The sequence below is a fragment of the Palaemon carinicauda genome, chromosome 3 (genome assembly GCF_036898095.1).
Source record: "Palaemon carinicauda isolate YSFRI2023 chromosome 3, ASM3689809v2, whole genome shotgun sequence".
Taxonomy (NCBI): Eukaryota; Metazoa; Arthropoda; class Malacostraca; order Decapoda; family Palaemonidae; genus Palaemon; species Palaemon carinicauda.
The window spans coordinates 152,093,324-152,117,782 of record NC_090727.1 but is presented as its reverse complement, the minus strand read 5'-3'; the positions used below and the strand labels follow the sequence as shown (position 1 = coordinate 152,117,782).

The window sequence follows — 24,459 nt, the reverse complement described above, 5'->3', positions numbered from 1 at the left end:
AAAGATGTAGCAAAATTATTAATGTTCAACTTCCCAACTAGGTAGTAGGTTGGCCAAGGCACCAGCCAACCGTTGAGATACTACTGCTAGAGTTATTGGGTCCTTTGACTGGCCAGACAGTACTACATTGGATTCCTCTTTCTAGTTACGGCTTATTTCATCTTTGCCGACACCTACACAGAACAGTCTGGCCTATTCTTTACACATTCGCCTCTTTCCTCAAACACTTGATAAGACTAAGATTACCAAACAATTCTTCTTCCCTCAAGAGGTTAACTAATGCACTGTAATTGTTCAGTGGCTACTTTCCTCTTGATAAGGGTAGAAAAGACTCTTTAGCTATGATAAGCCAGTCTTCTAGGAGAAGGACACTTCAAAAATCAAACCATTGTTCTCTAGTCTTGGGTAGTGCCATAGCCTCTGTACCATGGTCTTCCACTATTTTGGGCTAGAGATCTCTTGCTTAGGGTACACTCGAGCACACTTTTCTATCTTGTTTCCTCTTGTTATTTTCAAGTTTTTATAGTTTACATAGGAAAGATTTATTCTAATGTTATTGTTCTTAAAGTTCTCTCTGTAGTTTTTCCTTATTTTCCTTCCTCACTGGGCTATTTTTTCCCATTTGGAACCCCTTGGGCTTATAGCATCCTGCTTTTCCAACTAGGGTTGTAGCTTAACTAGTAGTGATAATAATAATTGAGTCCTGCTATTAGTTCTCTTTATAATTTTCCTCCTAATTACAGTTGGCATTAGAGTACATGTCCTCCACCTCGTACGTTTTGATATTAGCTTTCTTTACCAATTATATTATGAATTCCCAAGTCTCTCTTGTGATTCCTTTTATATAATGGATATATATTGTACTCGATTGGCCAAGACAGCCTTCATGCAATATCAACATGGCCACTTTCACATATACTGTATGCTTTTATATTTGGTTTCTTTCCAGTCACTATTGGCTTGGTTTTGTTTATTTACATTTGTATTCTGAGTCAACATTAATAATTCACAGCTAGTAATCTGCATTTAACTACTGTTATCATAGGGTTGTGGTGGGCGATGTGGTAACGTCCCTGACTGGTGAAAGCCAGACTGGGGTTCAAGTCCCGCTCAAACTCATTAGTTTCTTTGGTCGCTACTTCCTCACCATCCTTGTGAGCTAAAGATGAGGGGTTTGGGGGAGCCTATAGGTCTATCTGTTGAGTCATCAGCAGCCATTGCCTGACCCTCTTCGGTCATAGCTTGGGTGGAGAGGAGGTATGGCACTGATATGCATACCCTATGGTCAGTCTCTAGGGCATTGTCCTACTTGATACAGTAATGTCACTGTCCTTTGCCTCTGCCATTCATGAGCGGCCTTTAAACCTTTAAATGTGAATAGTGTAGGCTCCTACATAAAGCATACAGAAAAAAAAAATTATAGTTCTTACCAAATTATAGTTCAATTATTCAATAAGTGAATGAAATCATGAAAAATAAATATGGTGTAAAAGACATAAACAAATCAATATAAATAACGTACTCTGGCTCCAAGGAGAGCAGTCTGGGTTGTTGAAATTTTCGCAGCAAGAATGGAGCATATCGCGACGGCCATTCTGTCGACCGAAGGATCGTTGAAGGCAAGAAGACAATCTAGGACCAACCTGGCGCACCAATACTTGTCAAACGATACTTCGTGTAAAATACGATCACAGCACAGGGTGAGAAGACCATTTTTTTGTAACTGTGGGAAAAGATTAACACAACGTAAAAAATCTAACGAAGAACAGTACGATACCCGAGTTTCTTGATATTGATAATGAATAAAAACAAAACAACGAATGAATTTACAAAGATTAGAACGTAAAAAATTTAACGAAGAACAGTACGATACCCGAGTTTCTTTGGTAATGAATAAAGAACAAAACAACATCTGAATTCAAACTTACTTGGGCATGAGAAGGAAAGTTGCTCATCGCCGTTAGTGTCGTGTGAACGACATCTCTGAGTATGTGAGGGTGAATCTGTTCCCCAAGGGACGACTTGGTGAGATTATACAGACACGCCGTGCCGGCTAGCTGTATCGCGCTCTGTTTGCTGTTCACGTTCATCACAGGCAGTATAAGCTGTTTGGAATAGGAGAAGCATTAGTAAAATACTCCACCGTACAATTATCATCATAATATACCGTAGTTTAACCTGAAAAAATATAAATTCTTATCTCACGGCAATATCTTTATCATTATTTACCCTGAAGAATTTCCCCTTCTTAGTAAGGGTGAATATTTGAGCAAGATGAAGCTTAAGAAGTTGGGAAATTAAATAAAAATAGACCTTGGAAGTTGAACAATTAAATTGGAAGAGACCTTAGAAGTTGGATAATTAAATAAGAAGGGACCTTAGAAGTTGAACAATTAAATAGGAAGGGACCTTAGAAGGTGGACAATTAAATAGGAAGAGACCTTAGAAGGTGAATAATTAAATAAGAAGGGACATTAGTTGGACAGGTAAACAGGAAGGGACCTTAGAAGTTGTACAATTAAATAAGAAGGGACCTTAGAAGTTTAACAATTAAATAGGAAGAGTCCTCAAAAGTTTTACAATCAAATAGGAAGAGACCAAAAAAGTTGGACAATTAAATATGAAGAGACCTAGAAGTTGGGCAATTAAATAAGAGACCTTAAAAGTTGAACAATTAAATAAGAAGGGACCTTAGAAATTGAACAATTAAATAAGGGACCTTAGAAATTGAACAATTAAATAAGAAGGGACCTTTAGAAATTGGACAATTAAATAGAAAGGGACCTTATGCAACAGATGATTCAATTTGATATATAGAATCTAGGGCTAGGGAGGCCATTCAGAGCCAAAAGAAACCCAAGCCGTTGCACTATGAAGTTGGAAGTGAAGAGAGATTGGACACCAAGATGGAAGAAAGGATGCAAGGAGGAGGTCAAAGTAGAAGACACAAGATTAGGTGCAGCTGCGGGCTGAAGGGATATTGAACTGTACGTCCTATCCCCACTACGCCAGATGTTCTCAACCTTTTATGGCTGTCACAGTCCTAGTCTAGATTAGCCATGGTAGCCATCATAAATACATAAGGTCGTCATTAATGAATTGAGTACTGTTTTTTAAATACAGTACTACTGTATCCCTGAAAATAATATCTGTAATAAATACAGTAGGTCCAAAAACCTTTGCTAACACATTTAAATGGCTTGGTGACCCCAGGATGGAAAATTCCTGCCCAACTGAATGAATGGAAATTAAGCTGAAAATATGTTATTTTCATTAGTAAAATAAATTTTTGAATATACTTACCCGATAATCATGTAGCTGTCAACTCCGTTGCCCGACAGAATTCTATGGAGGGATACGCCAGCTATCACAATACTAGAAGGGGGTGTACTTACCAGCGCCACCTGTGGCCAGGTACTCAAGTACTTCTTGTTGACACCTCCTCAATTATTCCTCGGTCCCACTGGTTCTCTATGGGGAGGAAGGGAGGGTCAATTAAATCATGATTATCGGGTAAGTATATTCAAAAATTTATTTTACTAATGAAAATAACATTTTTCAATATTAAACTTACCCGATAATCATGTAGCTGATTCACACCCAGGGGGGTGGGTGAAAACCAGTGTACAAGATTAAAGGATAGCTAAGTATCCCATATTTCATATAACAGTTATCTCAAATAACAATGAAATAATAAGTACCTGGTAAGGAAGTCGAATTGAACCGTTACTCTGTCTCTTTTTTAAGTTCGTCTTCCTTACTGAGCGCAGCGTTCCTCTTGGAGGCTGAATCAACCCAAAGGTGCTAAAGTATACAGGGCTGCAACCCATACTAAAGGACCTCATCACAACCTTTAACCTCGGCGCTTCTCAAGAAAGAATTGACCACCCGCCAAATCAACAAGGATGTGGAAGGCTTCTTAGCCGACCGAACAACCCATAAAAAGTATTCAAGAGAAAGGTTAAAAAGTTATGGAATTATGGGAATGTAGTGGCTGAGCCCTCGCCTACTACTGCATTCGTTGCTACGAATGGACCCAGGGTGTAGCAGTACTCGTAAAGAGACTGGACATCTTTGAGATAGAATGATGCGAACACTGACTTGCTTCTCCAATAGGTTGCATCCATAACACTCTGCAGAGAACGGTTTTGTTTGAAGGCCACTGAAGTAGCCACAGCTCTCACTTCATGTGTCCTTACCTTCAGCAAAGCAAGGTCTTCTTCCTTCAGATGAGAATTTGCTTCTCTAATCAGAAGCCTGATGTAGTAAGAAACTGAGTTCTTAGACATTGGTAGAGAAGGCTTCTTGATAGCACACCATAAGGCTTCTGATTGTCCTCGTAATGGTTTTGACCTTCTTAGATAGTACTTAAGAGCTCTAACAGGGCAAAGTACTCTCTCTAGTTCGTTCCCCACCATGTTGGACAGGCTTGGGATCTCGAACGACTTAGGGTAAGGACGGGAAGGAAGCTCGTTTTAGCCAAAAAGACCGAGCCGCAAGGAACATGTAGCCGTTTCAGATGTGAAACCTATGTTCCTGCTGAAGGCGTGGATCTCACTTACTCTTTTACCTGTTGCTAAGCACACGAGGAAAAGAGTTTCTAATGTGAGGTCCTTAAAAGAGGCTGATTGGAACGGTTCAAATCCTGATGACATTAGGAACCTTAGGACCACGTCTAGATTCCAGCCTGGAGTGGACAACCGACGTTCCTTTGAGGTCTCAACAGACCTAAGGAGGTCCTGTAGATCTTTGTTGGAGGAAAGATCCAAGCCTCTGTGGCGGAAAACCGCTGCCAACATACTTCTGTAACCCTTGATCGTAGGAGCTGATAGGGATTTTACGTTCCTTAGATGTAACAGGAAGTCAGCAATCTGGGTTACAGTGGTACTGGTTGAGGAAAACTGCATTGGCCTTGCACCAGCTTCGGAAGACTTCCCATTAAGACTGATAGACTCTGAGAGTGGATGTCGTCCTTGCTCTGGCAATCGTTCTGGCTGCCTCCTTCGAAAAGCCTCTAGTTCTTGAGAGACTTTCGATAGTCTGAAGGCAGTCAGACGAAGAGCGTGGAGGTTTGGGTGTACCTTCTTTACGTGAGGTTGACGCAGAAGGTCCACTCTAGGAGGAAGAGTCCTGGGAACGTCGACCAGTCATTGCAGTACCTCGGTGAACCCTTCTCTCGCGGGTCAGAGGGGAGCAACCAACGTCAACCGTGTCCCTTTGTGAGAGGCGAACTTCTGAAGTACCCTGTTGACAATCTTGAACGGCGGGAATGCATACAGGTTGAGATGGGACCAATCCAGCAGAAAGGCATCCACGCGAACTGCTGCTGGGTCTGGAATCGGAGAACAATACAAGAGGAGCTTCTTGGTCATCGAGGTAGCGAATAGAACTATGGTTGGCTGACCCCACAGGGCCCAAAGTCTGCTGCAAACATTCTTGTGAAGGGTCCACTCTGTGGGGAAGGCCTGACCCTTACGGCTGAGGCGATCTGCCATGATATTCATATCGCCCTGAATGAGCCTCGTTACCAGCGTGAGCTTTCGATCTTTGACCAAATGAGGAGGACCCTTGCGAACTTGAACAACTTCCTCGAATGAGTCCCTCTCTGCTTGGAGATGTAAGCCAAGGCTGTGGTGTAGTCGGAGTTCACCTCCACCACCTTGTTAAGCTGGAGGGACTTGAAGTTTATCAAGGCCAGATGAACTGCCAACAACTCCTTGCAATAGATGTGAAGTGTCCTTTGCTCCTGATTCCATGTTCCCGAGCATTCCTGTCCGTCCAGTGTCGCACCCCAGCCCGTGTCCGATGCGTCCGAGAAGAGACGGTGGTCGGGGGTCTGAACAGCCAAAGGTAGACCTTCCTTGAGAAGAATGCTGTTCTTCCACCACGTTAGAGTAGACCTCATCTCTTCGGAAACAGGAACTGAGCCCGTCTCTAGCGTCAAGTCCTTTATCCAGTGAGCAGCTAGATGATACTGAAGGGGGCGGAGGTGAAGTCTCCCTAACTCGATGAACAGGGCCAGCGATGAAAGTGTCCCTGTTAGACTCATCCCCTGCCTGACTAAGCATCGGTTCCTTCTCAGCATGCTCTGGATGCATTCTAGGGCTTGGAAGATCCTTGGGGCCGACGGACAAGTCCGAAAAGCTCGACTCTGAAGATCCATACCCAAGGAAACAATGGTCTGGGATGGAACGAGCTGAGACTCCTCAAAATTGACCAGGAGGCCCAGTTCCTTGGTCAGATCCATAGTCCATTTGAAAATCTCCAGACAGCGACGACTTGTGGGAGCTCTTAAAAGCCAGTCGTCTGACGGAGCCGGACACAAGATCATGATACTGCTGCACAGTCTGTAAACTGTCAATCATGGGCAAGCGAGGAAGTACAGTGACAACCCGAATCTGTCTAGACTATCTGGGTCGTACAGACAACTCCTTAACGGGTTGCTGAGGTTGCCGCACTGCGTCACAACAAGTCCCTTCTGTTGGTTGTTGAACGTCTTCCCCGTGACACATTGACTCCGTAAACAAAAAATCCTCTAACAAGGACTAAGCTTGGACTGCATGTCATGCAACACAGCTCAAGGTCTATGGGAGCAGGTGTGGTAACAGACGGGATTAGCGGCTGAAGTGGAACCATTACCTTCCCTGTAAGCATGTAATGCTTAAATAAAAGTCCATAAGAGGTTATGCAGCTAAAGGCTCCCTCCAAATGACAGAGTCCTCAAGGGAATATCAGAAGGAGGGAGAAAAGAACTTTCTCATCTACAGGGACCTTATCCTAGAAAAGCTAAGTTCTCTGAGTGAGGGTTCACTGGTGCAAAAGCAGCAGACTAGAAGGCAACGTTATGAAACTGCTTGACAGTCTAGTGAGTTGGCAACAACCCAAGATATGTTGAGAAGCATGCGGTAAGGTATGCAGAGCATGATGAATGCAGAGTATGCTGTATGCAGAGCATGCTGTATGTAGAGCATGTTGTATGCAGAGCATGCTGAATGCAGAGCATGCTGTATGCAGAGCATGTTGTATTCAGAGCATGCTGAATGCAGAGCATGCTGAATGCTGAGCATGTAGTAAGCAGAGCCTGCTGTAAGGAAAGCAGAGCGTGTGCATGGCTTTTAACATTCTTAGAAATTCCATGACCAGTGCTAGAGTGCTTTATGCATGCTTGCATGGGGTTTAAAAATCAACATAATGTTTACCTTACATTCATAACTCATGATTCATATTTTTGCCATGGTTTGAAAATGGAGGTAAGGTATGCTGAACAGCAGAGTCAGAACGAGCTGGAACAACAACAGTGGAAGGTGCAGAAAGTTCCTGTTCCTGTGGAATGAGTGGAGCGTGAAGAGACCGAGGTTGCGCAGAACAAGGTAAAGTTCCCGCAAGCAGAGGTGTCTGAGGTGCAGGAACAGGGTGCACGGGTTGAGCTCGGTGCAGCAGCTGAGGAGACTGACTCACAGGTGGAAGAGGTTGTACCTCCACCGAGAGTTGCACCACCGGTGGAGCAGCCAGGGGAGGAGGAGGAAGAGTGGAGTAATCCTCCTGATCCCAAACCGAAGGTTGTCTTAAAGAAGGCTGAGGCTGAACAACACTGGGAACAGCGAACACAGAAAGAGGTTCAACATCGTACGCCTGGCAGAAGGTGCTGCGACTGGGTGCAGCGAGTGCAGGCGGGTTGAGCACAGGCTGAACGGGTGCAGGTGGAGGTGCAACACTCTCAGCCCGACATTCACGCAACAGGTCCGAAAGCTGTGCTTGCATGGACTGTAGAAGAGTCCACAACATCGTACGCCTGGCAGATGGTGCTGCGACTGGGTGCAGCGAGTGCAGGCGGGTTGAGCACAGGCTGAAAGGGTGCAGGTGGAGGTGCAACACTCTCAGCCCGATACTCACGCAACAGGTCCGAAAGCTGTGCTTGCATGGACTGTAGTAGAGCCCACAACATCGTACGCCTGGCAGATGGTGCTGCGACAGGGTGCAGCGAGTGCAGGCGGGTGCAGCACAGGCTGAACGGGTGCAGCCGGTTGGTGCACCACCGGTGCAGGCGGGTGCAGCACAGGCTGAACGGGTGCAGCACAGGCTGAACGGGTGCAGCCGGTTGGTGCACCACCGGTGCAGGCGGGTGCAGCACAGGCTGAACGGGTGCAGGCGGTTGGTGCACCACCGGTGCAGGAGGAGGAGGAGGTGCAACACTCTCTACCCGACAAAATGATGACTGAGGAGAGTCAGAGCTAACCCAATGACTGCATCCGGGTTGTTGAACTTTACTTCGTACGTCTGGCATAGGTCTGGACTTTACGTTTAAGAGGTCTAGAGACCTGAGACCAGCGTTACTCTGCCTTTATTTTCTCCTCTAAATCTCTTCTGCAGACGAGCAAAATAAGGGCTCAATCGTCTGCGGGTGGGAGTGACGGTCTCGGTAAGACACGCCCACAACCACCGAGGATACTTCTGTGCGCCGATCAAGGCCTGCCGAACCCTTTTGCCCTTCGACATTGCTTCTCCCCTGGGCTTGGGAGCTTGCAAGAGGTCCCGGACTGGGAGGACGACTGGCGCGCACAAAAGTACCCTCACGCATAACACTGACATCAATCACTTATCACTTTGATTTCTGTTTGCACTTATTTCACTGAACTCGAAACTTTAAGTGGTTTGTACCTGAAACACGCAATTCTATCCTTCTCAAAAGTTAATAATTGCGAAAACAGAATTACAATGTAACAGAAAAATCTAATGAAAGAAAATTCAGTGGCTGGAAAGAGACTAAACACTAGATCACTCTAGAAACGTTTAGTTTCTTCCCCTAAAGAGACTAGGGATAAGAGCAAAACGATAACGACGTTACTCGTACGCCTGGCAGGCTTGAGGGAAACGTTTATCCTCTTTCTCCCTCCGTCTCTATCTCTCTCTCTCTCTCTCTCTCTCTCTCTCTTGACTTAGAACCTGAGAGAAGAGCCCAATCATATATATCATTAAAACATATTATTGTTAAAGGAAAAAACTGAAATATTTCCCAAAAAGAAAAGTTCCTTATTAGAATCAACATTAAGTTAAGAAAGAATGAACAAAACGCTAGACACGGTTACTCTTACTGCAATGTGAAACCGTGAACATTCTTTCTCTATCGTAACGATAGAGTGCAAGTTGAACGTTCTGAACGTCAACAACTGCCGCGACAAACAAAACGTTAGTTCAACTTTGAAAAAGTACGAGACTATCAAAGAAATTCTTTCAAAGACCTTAAAATAGCATAATATGTTAACAGGTAAAACCGAAATGACGGGCTCACGATAATTAACTTCGGTACCAAGAAAACTATTAGGAAGGTCGAATATAAACAAATATAAAAATTAATTTTAATAAGTTTATAATAAAAGGAAGTTAATCGAAGAGGCCTATAAGAGGCGGAGAGATATAAAATAAATCTATAACTTTTGTTAAGCAAAATTAAGAAAGAGAGTCTATACTCTCTTAGACACCAACACTTTCGTCTAAGGGAAGGGTCGGCCATTGAAAGGAGAACGAGAGTTCATACTCTCTTCGTCACCAAAATTAATCAAATTAATTCCAAAAGCTAACTAAGCTAATATAGAAGTTTCCAGTAAAGCGACAGCCGAAATCAAAGAGAAATACTTCACCAAAGTCGTGAAAATACTCCAAGAACATAAGCGTATCCCAGAACGTCTTGCCGGAAGCACGACAGAGGAATAATTGAGGAGGTGTCAACAAGAAGTACTTGAGTACCTGGCCACAGGTGGCGCTGGTAAGTACACCCCCTTCTAGTATTGTGATAGCTGGCGTATCCCTCCATAGAATTCTGTCGGGCAACGGAGTTGACAGCTACATGATTATCGGGTAAGTTTAATATTGAAAAATTAAAGTTTCTGAAAATATTTTGAGTCGTCCAGCAGTTTTGTATCTTGGCATGCTCCTCAACATTTAATATACAAAACAAACTCCAAAATAACTACTTCATTATACGTACACTAGAAATATTGATAAAAATAATCATCGAATTAAAATATTGATAAAAATTATAGAATTATAACACTAAACACTTAATGACTTTATTAATAAAATAGCAGTAGGGAATTCGGGGATATGAAGCTTCATCTGTGGTGGATAACGGGGGAGGGTGAGCTGTGGCACCCTAGCAGTACCAGCCGAAATCGGTCGAGTCCCTTGTCAGGCTGGGAGGAACGTAGAGAGCAAAGGTCCTCCCTTTTTTTTCATTTGTTTTGATGTCGGCTAACCCCCAAAATTGGGGGAAGTGCCTTATTATATGTATGATTAACCAAATAGATACTTCAAAGGGTTAACATCAACACACCTTTATTATGGCAGGGGTTGGCGTCTCCGAGTGCGTCGTCATCATAAATATCTTGTACAAAATCTTTGGTATGTACTCCATTCTCGTCGGGTACCTCTTCAGGGCTTCGACTAGTTGGTCCGTTCTTGCGACCCCAGTCATCTTGAAGAATAATAAATAATGAGTTATACTTGTAACAACAAAAGAAAATAACCTTCGTGTCGGAAAAAATAATTCATTTTCAAAACTAATTTCACCTGAAATTAATTCTTTTTTATTATCATTATTATTATTAACAGCTAAGCTACAACCCTATTTGGAAAAGCAGGCTGCTATAAGCCCAAGGGCTCCAACAGGAAAAGATACCCCAGTGAGGAAAGAAAATAAGGAAATAAATATTACAAGAGAAGTAATGAACAATTAAAATGAAATATATTAAGAACAGTAACAATATTACAATACATTTTTCATACATAAACTATAAAAACAGGAAGAGAAATAAGATAGAATAGTGGGACCGAGCGTACCCTTAAGCGACATAGAAAAGGCAACTGAACTCACCGTAAAACTGTGGCTATCAAGAAAGACTGCGTCCAAGCAGAGCGAGGTATGCATCAACCCCAAGAATTTTAAATTCGGATGCAACTTGAGGAAAAAATACAAGTCGTCTAGCTTGGTCTGATCCTGCCCCGAAATGTCGATCGAAGTGAGGTTCGGCCCGAAGTCGGGGTTCCTCAGGAGCTCCGGCACCACGGAACACGACGGCATCAGGCGATCGACCGGGTTCTGCATGTTCTTATTATCACTAACATCGAGATGACAGAGGCCTTTCAGTTCTAACAACACCTTCCGCGTCTCTTCCATGCGCAAGACTTTCAGGTTGTATAAATTAAGGGATTTTAAAGTGTTTTTTCTAATTCTCAAGCACTCAATCGATTCTATCTTACTACAGTTTGAAATGTCAAGGGAAGTCAACTTTTTAAGATCACTACAGATATTCAGGAGGGCGGGAGACGTAAGTTCGGTACCGCTCAAGTTCAAAGCTTTCAAGTTTTTCAACTTGCATAGGCTAATGTGCATTTTGGTAGGAACGAGACTGCCTTTGAAAGTCTTTCGCGAGAGCGTACCGCCCCGGCTCTGCACCTGCGTGATCGTGGAGACGAACGTGCACCTGCTGAGCGCCAACGTCTGTATGTTGTTCACCGTCCACTCGCCGAAGCAGCCTATCAACTCGTCTATCGAAATCTTAGTCAGGTTTTTCACATCCACGGATTGTATCTGGTGCTGCTTCAAAACGTTCAGCCCCTTGCATGTCAGATTATCCGAGTTGTGAATCACCACTTGACACAGGCGTAGAACGGCGGGGTCGAACAGCGTTAGCACGAGGTCGTCCAGGAGACCTTTCTTGTCTAGCGTCAGGAATAACAGGTTGGCAACATTTTGGTGGCAGAATGCGTTCTCATCCCTGGAAAAAGGCAACGAGTGTTCATAATCTATAAATAAAACTAATTCTGATGATCATTTGACTATAAGGAGGACCTCAATCTGCATTCAGAGATACAAAGATAAATCAAACAGAAATTATAAACCTCAGATATTATATCAAAAGTTCACAATGAGATAATGTAATAAGAACAATATTATGTAATTAGATGCAGTAAGCAGATGACATTTGCAATGTAAAAGCCAGAATATTTTTTAACTTTTCTAACAGAAAATCGTAGTCATGCGAATTACTGTAGTTTAACCTACCAAAGGAAAAAATTTAACAAAATTTAACAAAATTTAACTTAAAAACAGCTTCTTACAACCTATTAATAGTCTGTATGTTCAGGACTCTCTACAGTAATTAATTTAACTCTAATAATAACTTGATTATATGGTTCATATACCTGTACATAATTGCTGAAGACAGGTATTTGTCTATTAAACAACATCAGTAAATATAACTTCACATATAATCTATAAGAAAAGAGTTCATACCCCTATTTTGAAGGTACAGTAGTTTATTGACATGCTTTGATTATACATATACTCAACAAAAATTCTAAAACTATTATATGTTTAGAATAATTAGCAAGAGATTCATGTCCGTGGGTGAATCGCACTAGAAAAATAAAAATTTTTTGAATATTCAGAACTAATGAGTAAAACTAAACCTTAACTCAATGGTATGCTTGATACAAATACAAGAATAACGTGAACTATTCAGTAAAGAAACTAGAGGGGCACTCAGTAGAGCAAAGACCTCCGCCACGGCAGCTTATTTCTCGACTTTTTGCTTGACCATGACCTTGACCGTCCAAAATTTAATCATATCCAGATTTTTACATGGTAGTTCATTCCAGCAAGTTTCATTACTCTACGATTAAAATTGTGGCCAGAAAGCTGTTCACAAAACAAACAGGGGGTAAAACATAACCTCCTACCAACTTCGTTGGCATAGGTAATGATAATAAACACTAATTGGCTAACACAGATTGTACTACGATTACCAGCCAACTAAAAGAAACCAAGTTACCAATCTGAACGCTGTGCGAGTACAATATCATAACAGCGTGAAACCAAAGCAAACGGAATCACGAACTACCTCACCTGAAATAAAGTCTATTCGTGTTGTCATCGAGGGAGAATCTGGAAGTGCAGACTTCATCGACATTGCTGGCAATGAATTCCACGACTAGTTCCTGCAGGCTAGCTGGGCTCTCTACCATCTCTCATAGCAGGTGCCTGTGACGGAGATCCAACTTATAAGATGCTTGGAATACAGTAATAAAAATAACAGCTGTAAAAAACAACTACAAATTTGCAATCTGAGATCTCTGATTCAAACCACACAGTTTAGAGATTATGATATATAAACCAAATATAATCCCGAATTAGAGGAGCACTCTGTAGAGCGCAGACCTCCGCCGCGGCAGCTTATTTCTCGACCTTGACCTTGACCTTTAACCTTAACATGTATTAATTGGCGTGGCTTTTGATACGCTCAAATACGAATCAAGTTTGAAGTCTCTGCAACAAAGATGTCCAAACTAATGGCTGATTACGTGAATTGGACATTTTGCTTGACTGTGACCTTGACCTTCCAAAATTTAATAGTTTCAAGCTTTTTACATAAGTTAATCCCTGCAAGTTCCATTACTCTACGATTAAAATCATGGCCAGGAAGCTGTTCACCAACAAACACACAAACAGGGGATAAAACATAACCTCCTTCCAACTTTGTTGGTGGAGGTGACAACCCCAAATTTAAAATCTCAAATCTCTTCTGAATTATCTGTTAAATAAAAAAATAGATCTTTAATCAAAGGTATTATTTCAATATTTGCCTTATTGTAATTATGATAACACAGTACTAATCTTTAAATAAAAAAAAATTCTGTTCCTCTCCTATATTCCTCCGGCGGCAATACATATAACGACATCTATTAGCCCTGTTACCCCCAAAGGACGTACTGGTATGGTTTTGCATAATTTTGATAATTTTTTGAGAAACTTCAGGCCTTTTCCAAGAGAGTGAGACCAACCTGACCTCTCTATGACGAAAATTAAGGCTGTTAGAGCAATTTAAAAAAAATATACTGCAAAATGTGCTTGAAAAAAAAAATAACCCCTGGGGGTTAAGGGTTGGAAATTTCCAAATACCCTGGGGGTAAAAGGGTTAGAAAGAACACTAACGGCCGGTAGCGTGTATACACTAAGATCTTCACGTACAATACTCGTAGCTACCACTACCCGTTGAGATACTACCGCTAGAGAGTTATTGGGTCCTTTGAATAGCCAGACAGTACTACATTGGATCCCTCTCTCTCGCTATGGTTCATATTCCTTTGCCTACACACACACCGAATAGTCTGGCCTATTCTTTCCACATTCTCCTCTTTCATCATACACCTGACAACACTAAGATGACTGAAAAATTATTCTTCCCTCAAGGGGTTAACTACTGCACTGTAATTATTCCTATTCTTGATACTAATATATAGCACTGTTGTTCAGTTACTTATTTATGTATATTGCATAATTCTGACCCTCCTTTGCATTCAATCCTGTATGTAGATCTAGAAATGGAGTTGGCTTTAACAGTCCTGCCTTCTCCACCATAACGTTCAAAACTACACAGCATTCTAGAAGTTTTATTCCAGCTGGGACCAGATTGTGGAATGATCTTAATAATCAGAAACTTAAATCGGTGATATTTCAGAAGTTCGAACTTGCAGCAATTGTTTTTATGCTGAAATGGTTGACATAAGTCTCTTCATAGTTTATCTGTGACAGATCTATTATACTGTGGCATTTTCTTTTCTATACTCATTACTTTTAAAACATACAGGGTAGTTTATATATTTCCTTATTTCCTTTCCTCGCTGGGCTATTTTTCCCTTTTGGAGCCCTAGGATTTGGAGCATCCTGTTTTTCCAACTAGGGTTGTAGCTTTGATGACGATGATGATAAAAACTGGTCACAATTATGTAGAAATAAGCCAACAGAAAAAAAATTTCCACTACAATGAATATTTCTCCACAGGGAAATTATTCAACTGGGTTTAGTCAAGCAGCTGTTTATGCTAATATAATGTCCAATGTCATCGGGGAGCCTTTGTAATTCGGTGGTACAGACTGAAAAATGTTATTTTCATTAGTAAAATAAATTTTTGAATATACTTACCCGATAATCATGTAGCTGTCAACTCTGTTGCCCGACAGAATTCTACGGAAGGGATACGCCAGCGATCACTATACAAGAAGGGGGTGTACTCACCAGCGCCACCTGTGGCCAGGTACTATAGTACTTCTTGTTGACACCACTTCAATTTTTCCTCGATCCACTGGTTCTCTATGGGGAGGAAGGGTGGGTCAATTAAATCATGATTATCGGGTAAGTATATTCAAAAATTTATTTTACTAATGAAAATAACATTTTTCAATATTAATCTTACCCGATAATCATGTAGCTGATTCACACCCAGGGAGGTGGGTGAAACCAGTGAGCAAGTATATCAAGAAGCTAAGTATCCCGTATTTCATATTATCAGTTATTCAAAATAACAATGAAATTATAAGTACCTGGTAAGGAAGTCGACTTGAACCATTACTCTGCCTTTAATAAGTTCGTCTTCCTTACTGAGCGCAGCGTTCCTCTTAGGAGGCTGAACAACCCTAAGGTGCTGAAGTATAAAGGGCTGCAACCCATACTAAAGGACCTCTACACAACCTCTAACCTAGGCGCTTCTCAAGAACGAATTGACCACCCGCCAAATCAACTAGGATGCGGAAGGCTTCTAGCCTACCGTAACAACCCAAAAAACAACAATAAAAGCATTCAAGAGAAAGGTTAAAAAAGGTTATGGGATTAAGGGAATGTAGTGGCTGAGCCCTCACCTACTACTGCACTCGCTGCTACGAATGGTCCCAGGGTGTAGCAGTTCTCGTAAAGAGACTGGACATCTTTGAGATAAAATGATGCAAACACTGACTTGCTCCTCCAAAAGGTTGCATCCATAATACTTTGCAGAGAACGGTTCTGTTTAAAGGCCATCGAAGTAGCTACAGCTCTCACTTCGTGGGTCCTAACCTTCAGCAAAGCAAGGTCTTCATCCTTCATGTGAGAATGAGCTTCTCTAATCAGCAGCCTTATATAATACGAAACTGCGTTTTTGGACATAGGCATCGAAGGTTTCTTGATGGCACACCATAAGGCCTCTGATTGTCCTCTTAAAGGTTTTGACCTTTTAAGGTAGTATTTAAGAGCTCTGACAGGGCAAAGAACTCTTTCTAGCTCGTTACCCACCATGTTGGAAAGGCTAGGAATATCGAACGATCTAGGCCAAGGACGTGAAGGAAGTTCATTTTTTGCTAAAAATCCGAGCTGTAAGGAACATGAGGCTGATTCGGATGTGAATCCTATGTTCCTGCTGAAGGCGTGAACCTCACTAACTCTTTTGGCTGTTGCAAGGCAGACGAGGAAAAGAGTCTTGAGGGTAAGGTCTTTGAACGAAGCTGACTGGAGAGGTTCAAACCTAGGAGACATAAGGAACCTTAAGACTACGTCTAGATTCCAGCCTGGAGTGGACAATCGACGTTCTTTAGTAGTCTCGAAAGATTTAAGGATGTCATGTAGATCCTTGTTGGAGGAAAGATCCAAACCTCTGTGGCGGAGAACTGAAGCCAACATACTTCTGTACCCTTTGATCGTAGGAGCCGAAAGAGCTCTAACATTCCTAAGATGTAACAGGAAGTCAGCGACTTGGGTTACAGAGGTATTGGTGGAGGAAACTGCATTGGCTCTGCACCAGCCTCGGAAGACTTCCCACTTGGATTGATAGACTCTACGAGTGGATATCCTCCTTGCTCTGGCAATCGCTCTGGCCGCCTCCTTCGAAAAGCCTCTAGCTCTAGCGAGTCTTTCGACAGTCTGAAGGCAGTCAGACGAAGAGCGTGGAGGTTTGGGTGTACCTTCTTTACGTGAGGTTGACGTAGAAGGTCCACTCTTAGAGGGAGAGTCCTGGGAACGTCGACCAGCCATTAAAGTACCTCTGTGAACCATTCTCTTGCAGGCCAAAGGGGAGCAACCAGCGTCAGCCGTGTCCCTTCGTGAGAGACGAACTTCTGAATGACTCTGTTGATGATCTTGAACGGCGGGAATGCATATAGCTCGAGATGGGACCAATCCAGCAGAAAAGCATCCACGTGAACTGCTGCTGGGTCTGGAACTGGGGAACAGTATAAGGGGAGCCTCTTGGTCATGGAGGTGGCGAACAGATCTATCGTTGGCTGACCCCACAAGGTCCAAAGTCTGTTGCACACGCTCTTGTGAAGGGTCCATTCCGTGGGGATGACTTGATCTTTCCTGCTGAGGCGATCTGCCGAGACGTTCATGTTGCCCTGAATGAACCTCGTTAGCAGAGAGAGGTTTAGACTTCTTGACCAAATGAGGAGGTCCCTTGCTATCTCGTACAGCTTCCTCGAATGGGTCCCTCCCTGCTTGGAGATGTATGCCAAGGCTGTGGTGTTGTCGGAGTTCACCTCCACCACCTTGTTTAGCAGGAGGGACTTGAAGTTCATTAAGGCCAGATGAACTGCCAGCAACTCCTTGCAGTTGATGTGAAGCGTTTCCTGTTCCTTGTTCCATGTTCCCGAGCATTCCTGTCCGTCCAAGGTCGCGCCCCAGCCTGAGTCTGATGCGTCCGAATAGAGATGAAGGTTGGGGGTCTGAACCGCTAACGATAGACCCTCCTTGAGAAGGATGTTGTTCTTCCACCACATGAGAGTAGCCTTCATCTCTTTGGTAACAGGAATAGAGACCGCTTCGAGCGTCATATTCTTGTCCCAGTGAGCTGCTAGATGGAATTGAAGGGGGCGGAGGTTGAGTCTCCCTAACTCGGTGAACAGGGCTAACGATGACAGGGTCCCTGTTAGACTCATCCACTGTCTCACCGAGCATCTGTTCCTCTTCAGCATGCTCAGAATGCACTCTAGGGCTTGGCTGATTCTTGGGGCCGACGGAAAAGCCCGAAAAGCTTGACTCCGAATCTCCATTCCCAGGTAAACGATGGTTTGGGAAGGAATAAGTTGGGACTTTTCTAAGTTGACCAAAAGACCCAGTTCCTTGATCAAGTCCAAAGTCCAGTTGAGACTCTCCAGACAGCGACGACTTGTGGGGGCTCTTAACAGCCAGTCGTCTAAATAAAGGGAGGCTCTGATGTCCGCCAAGTGGAGGAATTTCGCAATATTCCTCATCAGTCGCGTAAACACCATAGGAGCCGTGCTTAGGCCAAAACACAGGGCTCTGAATTGGTACACAACCTTTCCAAAAACGAATCTCAGGAAAGGTTGGGAGTCTGGATGAATAGGAACGTGAAAGTAGGCGTCTTTCAGATCCAACGAGACCATCCAGTCCTCCTGCCTGACCGCTGCTAGGACCGACTTCGTCGTCTCCATAGTGAACGTCTGCTTGGTGACATAAGCATTGAGCGCACTGACGTCCAGCACCGGTCTCCAACCTCCTGTCTTCTTGGCCACCAGAAAGAGACGGTTGTAGAAGCCCGGGGATTGATGGTCCCGGACTATCACCACTGCCTCCTTCTGTAACAGGAGCGACACCTCTTGGTGCAACGCTAGCCTCTTTTCCTTTTCCTTGTAGTTGGGAGAGAGGTTGATGGGAGAAGTGGTCAGAGGGGGATTGCGGCAGAATGGTATCCTGTAACCCTCCCTTAGCCACTTGACAGACTGGGCGTCTGCACCTCTTCTTTCCCAAGCTTGCCAGAAGATCTTGAGTCTGGCTCCTACTGCTGTCTGGAGAGGAGGAGAGTCAATGTTTGCCTTTCGAAGGTTTGGGACCTTTCTTGGACCTGCCCCTGAAACCGTCTGAACGGGTACTTCCTCGGCTGGGGGCTCTGCCACGAAAGGGCGGAATAAATCTTGAAGCAGGAGTATCGGCCACTGGGGTGCGGTAAGTTCTAGGAACCGAAGGAGCAACCTTAGCCTTACGAGCTGAAGAGGCCACAAGGTCATGAGTGTCCTTCTGAATAAGGGCCGCAGACAATTCCTTGATAAGGTCCTCAGGAAACAGGAACTTAGAAAGCAGAGCAAAAAGTAACTGAGACCTTTGACAAGAGGTGATACCAGTGGAAAGAAAGGTGCAGAGTTGTTCCCTTTTCTTGAGTACTCCCGAAACAAACATGGAGGCAAGTTCGCCGGAACCATCGCGGATAGCCTTATCCATACAGGACATTATAAGCATGGCCGAGTCCTTGTCGGATGGGGCAGTCTTCTTGCTCAAGGCCCCCAGGCACCAGTCGAGAAAATTAAAAATCTCAAAGGCGCGAAAGACCCCCTTTAAGAAGTGGTCTAAGTCAGAAAAGGTCCAGCAGACCTTAGAGCGCCTCATAGCCGACCTTCGTGGAGAGTCAACCAAACTAGAGAAGTCAGCCTGGGCAGAGGCAGGTATTCCCAAGCCTGGTTCCTCTCCTGTGGCATACCATACGCCCGCCTTAGAAGTCAGCTTAGTAGGAGGAAACATGAATGAAGTCTTCCCTAGTTGCTGCTTGGAATGTAACCACTCCCCTAACATTCTCAAAGCTCTCTTAGAAGATCTAGCGAAGACGAGCTTAGTGTAGGCAGACTTAACAGTTTGCATGCCTAGAGAAAACTCTGATGGAGGAGAGCGAGGGGTAGCAGAAACAAAGTGATCCGGGTAAACTTCTCTGAAAAGAGCCAGGACCTTGCGAAAGTCAATGGAGGGTGGTAACGACTTGGGTTCCTCCACGTCAGAAGAGGGATCATCCAGGTGCGCAGCTTCCTCTTCAGAAACCTCATCACCTGAGAGTTGAGAAGCGAGAGGTAAAGTTACAGCGGTATGCTGAACGGCAGAATCCTGACAAGCGGGTGCATAAACACTTGCGGATTCATCCTCAAGTCTCTGTTGAAGAGGATGAGGGCTAGTAATGACAAAGTCATGAGGCTGGGAAGAAGGAGGCTCTGCGGGAGTCTGGGGAGCAAGCGTGGCGAGAGGCGACTGTAGTAAAACCTGAGGTTCAGGCTGCAAAGACTGCTCAAGCTGAGGAGAAAGAGGTAGATGCATGCGTTGAGGTGGCTGACTCATTGCATGAGGTTCCTGTCTCAAGAGTTGCGCTTGCTTCAAGGGTAGAGATGGCTGCGCAGTAAGAAGTTCCTGACTCCCGAGTTGAGGGTCTTGAGGTGGGTGCAGCGAGAGTTGAGGTGGCGGCTGCGCAGAAAGCGGCTCCTGTCTCACGAGTTGAGGTTCTTGAGGTGCTTGCCTCGAGAGTTGAGGTTCTCGCCTCGAGGAAAGTGGAGGTATCAGCTGCGAGAGCTGAGGTGACTGCCTCAAGGATGGTAGAGGTTGTCGTACCTCAAGAGGTTGCTGCCTAGAGGATGGTCTTACTGTAAGAAACTCTTGCCTCACAGGAAGAGGAGATTGTAAGGCATAAGACTCCTGTCCCCATTGTTGAGGAGGTTGCCGCGAGGTAAGGGGTTCCTGCCTCAAGGGAGGAGGAGGTTGCAGCACAACGCTGGTAGCTGGCAACTCCCAACGCGGTAGCTCACGCATGGAGGTAGCTTGAGGAACCTCAACTTCGTACGTCTGGCAGACTGGACTGCGTAGAGGAGGAGGAGCGCTCGCAGGAGGAGGTGTAACCTTCCCTGCCTGAAACTCACGCATTAATACCGCAAGCTGCGACTGCATAGACTGTAGCACAGCCATCTTGGGATCAACAGACGTTGAGGTCTGTTGAGGCAGAGCCTTAACAGAAGTTGAGGTCTGTTGAGGTCTCGCCTTACTTCTCTTAGGAGGCGTGCAGTCACCTGATGACTGCGGCGAGTCAGAGCTTGCCCAATGACTACATCCGGGTTGTGCGGTCTGGACTTTGCGCTTAAGAGGTCTTGAGACCTGAGTCCAGCGTTTTCTCCCCGAAAGTTCTTCTGCAGACGAGGAAAATAAGGGCTCAATCGTCTGAGGGTGGAAGTGACGATCTCTGTAAGATACGCCCGCAACCACCGAGGATACTGCTGTGCGCCGATCAAGGCCTGCCGAACCCTTTTGCCCTTCGACATTGCTTCTCCCCTGGGCTTGGGAGCTTGCAAGAGGTCCCGGACTGGGAGGACGACTGGCACGCACAGAAGTACCCTCACGCACAACACTGACACTGACACTAGCACTCGGCACAGCACTGGCACTACCACTTCCCACCGCACTTTTCACCTTAAGTTCCTTGACGTCGGCCAAGAGGAACTTGTGGTCACTCACTACCGATTCCACTTTGTCACCTAAAGCCTGAATGGCACGCAAAACATCAGACATATCAGGCTGAGCACAAACAGTAGGATCGGGGGTAGCCACTACAGAGGGAGGAAAAGGTTGAGGATCATAGGGTGAGGAATAAAGTGAAGAGCGAGCCGAACTCCTCCTAACTCTCTCTCTCTCTAACTTAGTGGTATACTTGAGGAATCGAACAAATTCAAGTTCCGAAAGTCCGGCGCATTCCTCACATCGATCTTCCAACTGACAGGATTTTCCCCGACAGTTGGAACAAACGGAGTGAGGATCAACCGAGGCCTTCGGAATACGCCTAATACAAGTCCTACATCGTCTATGGGGAGGAGCTTGAGCAAGGTCGGACATCTTGAATCAAAGAACAGTCAAGGGGGGATTCCAAAAAAAGCAAAATATCGTTAAACCATTAATCAAAACTAATCTAAAAGCTATCTAAGCTAAAAGACAAGTATCCTGTATAGCGAAAGCTGAAATCTTAGAGAAATACTTCACCAAAAACCGTGAAAAAGACTCCAAAATTAAGAGCGTATCCATGAATGTCTTGCCGGAAGCACGACAGAGGAAAAATTGAAGTGGTGTCAACAAGAAGTACTATAGTACCTGGCCACAGGTGGCGCTGGTGAGTACACCCCCTTCTTGTATAGTGATCGCTGGCGTATCCCTTCCGTAGAATTCTGTCGGGCAACGGAGTTGACAGCTACATGATTATCGGGTAAGATTAATATTGAAAAACCACATTTTAAAAGGGAAGCAGACACAAGAACACCACCTAGCTAATGTTTCCTACCTAAACTAATATTGGAGCCGTCTCATTACCTATTTACCTACCTGGGGGGGGTGCCCATGCCACCTCCAAACCTCCCTTAGACTACCGTATTCTTAGCTCACCCTGCCCCAATGAACTACATTCACCCCTGGGTCCTTATTACACAATCATTGACACATCCCTGAACAGTGCATGGGTAGTTATGGGACTCGGAGCTCGATAAACAATAACGTGGCTACCTGGCTCAACTTAGTTAAGGGGGTATGGGGTAAGAGGCTCCGTTTATGAATAGAGACTGCCCCAAAGGTTGGTCAGTAATTATTGATAGAGTCCCACCCAACGCTATTACTGCTTGCCAGTACATAGGAACTTGATGTTTTTCTTTTTTCACGAGCGAAGCGAGCACATGGCGGGGCAAAACCCATTAAGGACTCTATTGAAATATTACCGAATCTAATGGTTTTTGCTCTGCCATGAGCTCGCTTCGCTCGCAAAAAAATAAAAACATCAAGCTCCTATGCACTGGAAAGTGAAAATAGCTAGGTGGGACTCTATCAGGTAAAATTATAATCACGGACAGAACATTTGAAACGAAAAAAAAAAAAATAATTTTCCTGTATTAATTAACGTGCTTTCACAGAATTTGACCTTCATTTCAACAGCAAATAAACCAAGGAACCTTTGTATACCAGCGGCCGCTTCCTCACACATTCGTTAAAAATGGACATCAACTAACCTAAACTTTCCCCCTAACCTAACCTACAAGCCGTGTCCTTACCTACTTAACTAATGGGGGGGGGGGGGGGCTAACGGCCCTCTGTGACCCCCCTTACACTGCCGTATTCTAAGTTAGACATAATAATACATACAGGTGGCCGCTATCATACATACACCCCTAAACCAAAAAATCCGTTAAGACCGTCTAAGAACGGAGATATCTTTTAGAAATTTAATGGGTTTCGCTCCGCCGTGCACTTGCAGAAAAAGAAAAGTATCGAGCACCAACGTACTGGCAAGCGAGACACACCGAGCCGCTCAAGTTAACCACACCGATTAATAATTCTTAGATAATTAAGTCTAAATTTACAATGAAAATCTGTAATTATCAAAGAAAAAGGACTTATTCTATAGTAAACACCTGCCGTTGAGTAGAAAATTTTTGCCGTCTGTAACTATAATAAAAAACTATTGAAATATTACCAGTTGGTTCAAGGGTTTTTCGGTTCTTATTGTAACCCATAACCAATACGTTAGAGAGACTAGGGTAAAACTACGATAAATATTTACATACGGTTAAAGGATAAATATTTACCGTAGTTATAGCCTAGTCTCTCTAACGTACTGGTCATGGGGTACAATAAGACCCGAAAACCTAACGTACCAGCCATGGGTTACAATGAGAACCGAAAATCTAACGTACCGGCCATGGGTTACAATGAGAACCGAAAACCACTGGCTATGGGTTACAATAAGACCCGAAAACCTAACGTACCGGCCATGGGTTACAATGAGAACCGAAAACCTAACGTACAGGTTATGAGTTACAATAAGACGCGAAAATCTAACGTACCGGCCATGGGTTACAATGAGAACCGAAAACCACTGGCTATGGGTTACAATAAGACCCGAAAACCTAACGTACTGGTAATGGGCTACAATAAGAACCGAAAAAATCCGTATCCTCGCAGGATATAAAAAAAAGGTCCTGACCTAATTAACGAAATATATTAAGTTAATAAACCTTAAAAATAGAATAAAAATCAAAATTATATGACGAGAGTAAAATAGCCTTGGAAGGGCCACATAAGCCAATCGATTCTGAAATGAACCTTATTTCGAAACATACGACGCCATTTTCTCCTTAATTAAGATAAATAATTAATTAATTGCATCAATTAAATCCATTAATATAATTATACTCACCTAAATGAATAAATTAAGTCATTTGTGTTTCTCTTCTCCACTACGTCAAAAATGTTCTCAGCTGGAGGAAGCTCCAAAAGTAATACCTTATTTTGATTCCTGGTGGAGTTGGATCCTTTAAGGATTGGAGTCCTTAAAGGATTCAATGTCTTTAAGTAGGATTCGATCCTTTATTTAGGATATTTTTAATCCTTCTTCTTCCTTGGTTGAGATGGGAGGTGTGAGCGAAGGGATGGATTGGATATTTTGGATAAATTGTTATATTTTGGGATTTTATCAATATGAATTGTGGATAAATTGTTATATTTTGGGATTTTATCAATATAAATTGTTATATTTTGGGATTTTATCAATATAAATTGGTGGATAAATTGTTATATTTTGTGATTTTATCAATATAAATTGTTATATTTTGTGATTTTATCAATATAAATTGAGGATAAATTGTTATATTTTGTGATTTTATCAATATAAATTGTTATATTTTGGGATTTTATCAATATAAATTGTTATATTTTGTGATTTTATCAATATAAATTGTTATATTTTGTGATTTTATCAATATAAATTGGTGGATAAATTGTTATATTTTGTGATTTTATCAATATGAATTGTTATATTTTGGGATTTTATCAATATAAATTGGTGGATAAATTGTTATATTTTG

General features: G+C 43.4%; 1 protein-coding gene across 1 annotated transcript in view; it reads right to left on the bottom strand.

Moving 5' to 3' along the window:
* Positions 1-23,944, bottom strand: part of LOC137638656 (protein zyg-11 homolog B-like) — a 29,345-nt gene extending 5,401 nt beyond the window's left edge. Inside the window, exons 1-6 of the mRNA XM_068370934.1 lie at positions 23,793-23,944; positions 12,905-13,039; positions 10,871-11,774; positions 10,331-10,471; positions 1,929-2,105; positions 1,523-1,723 (exon numbers count right to left, since the gene is read on the bottom strand). Coding sequence (XP_068227035.1) covers positions 1,523-1,723; positions 1,929-2,105; positions 10,331-10,471; positions 10,871-11,774; positions 12,905-13,023 — 1,542 coding nt within the window. The 5' untranslated portion in view covers positions 13,024-13,039; positions 23,793-23,944. The remainder of the gene's footprint in view (positions 1-1,522; positions 1,724-1,928; positions 2,106-10,330; positions 10,472-10,870; positions 11,775-12,904; positions 13,040-23,792) is intronic.
* Positions 23,945-24,459: the final 515 nt, after the last annotated feature.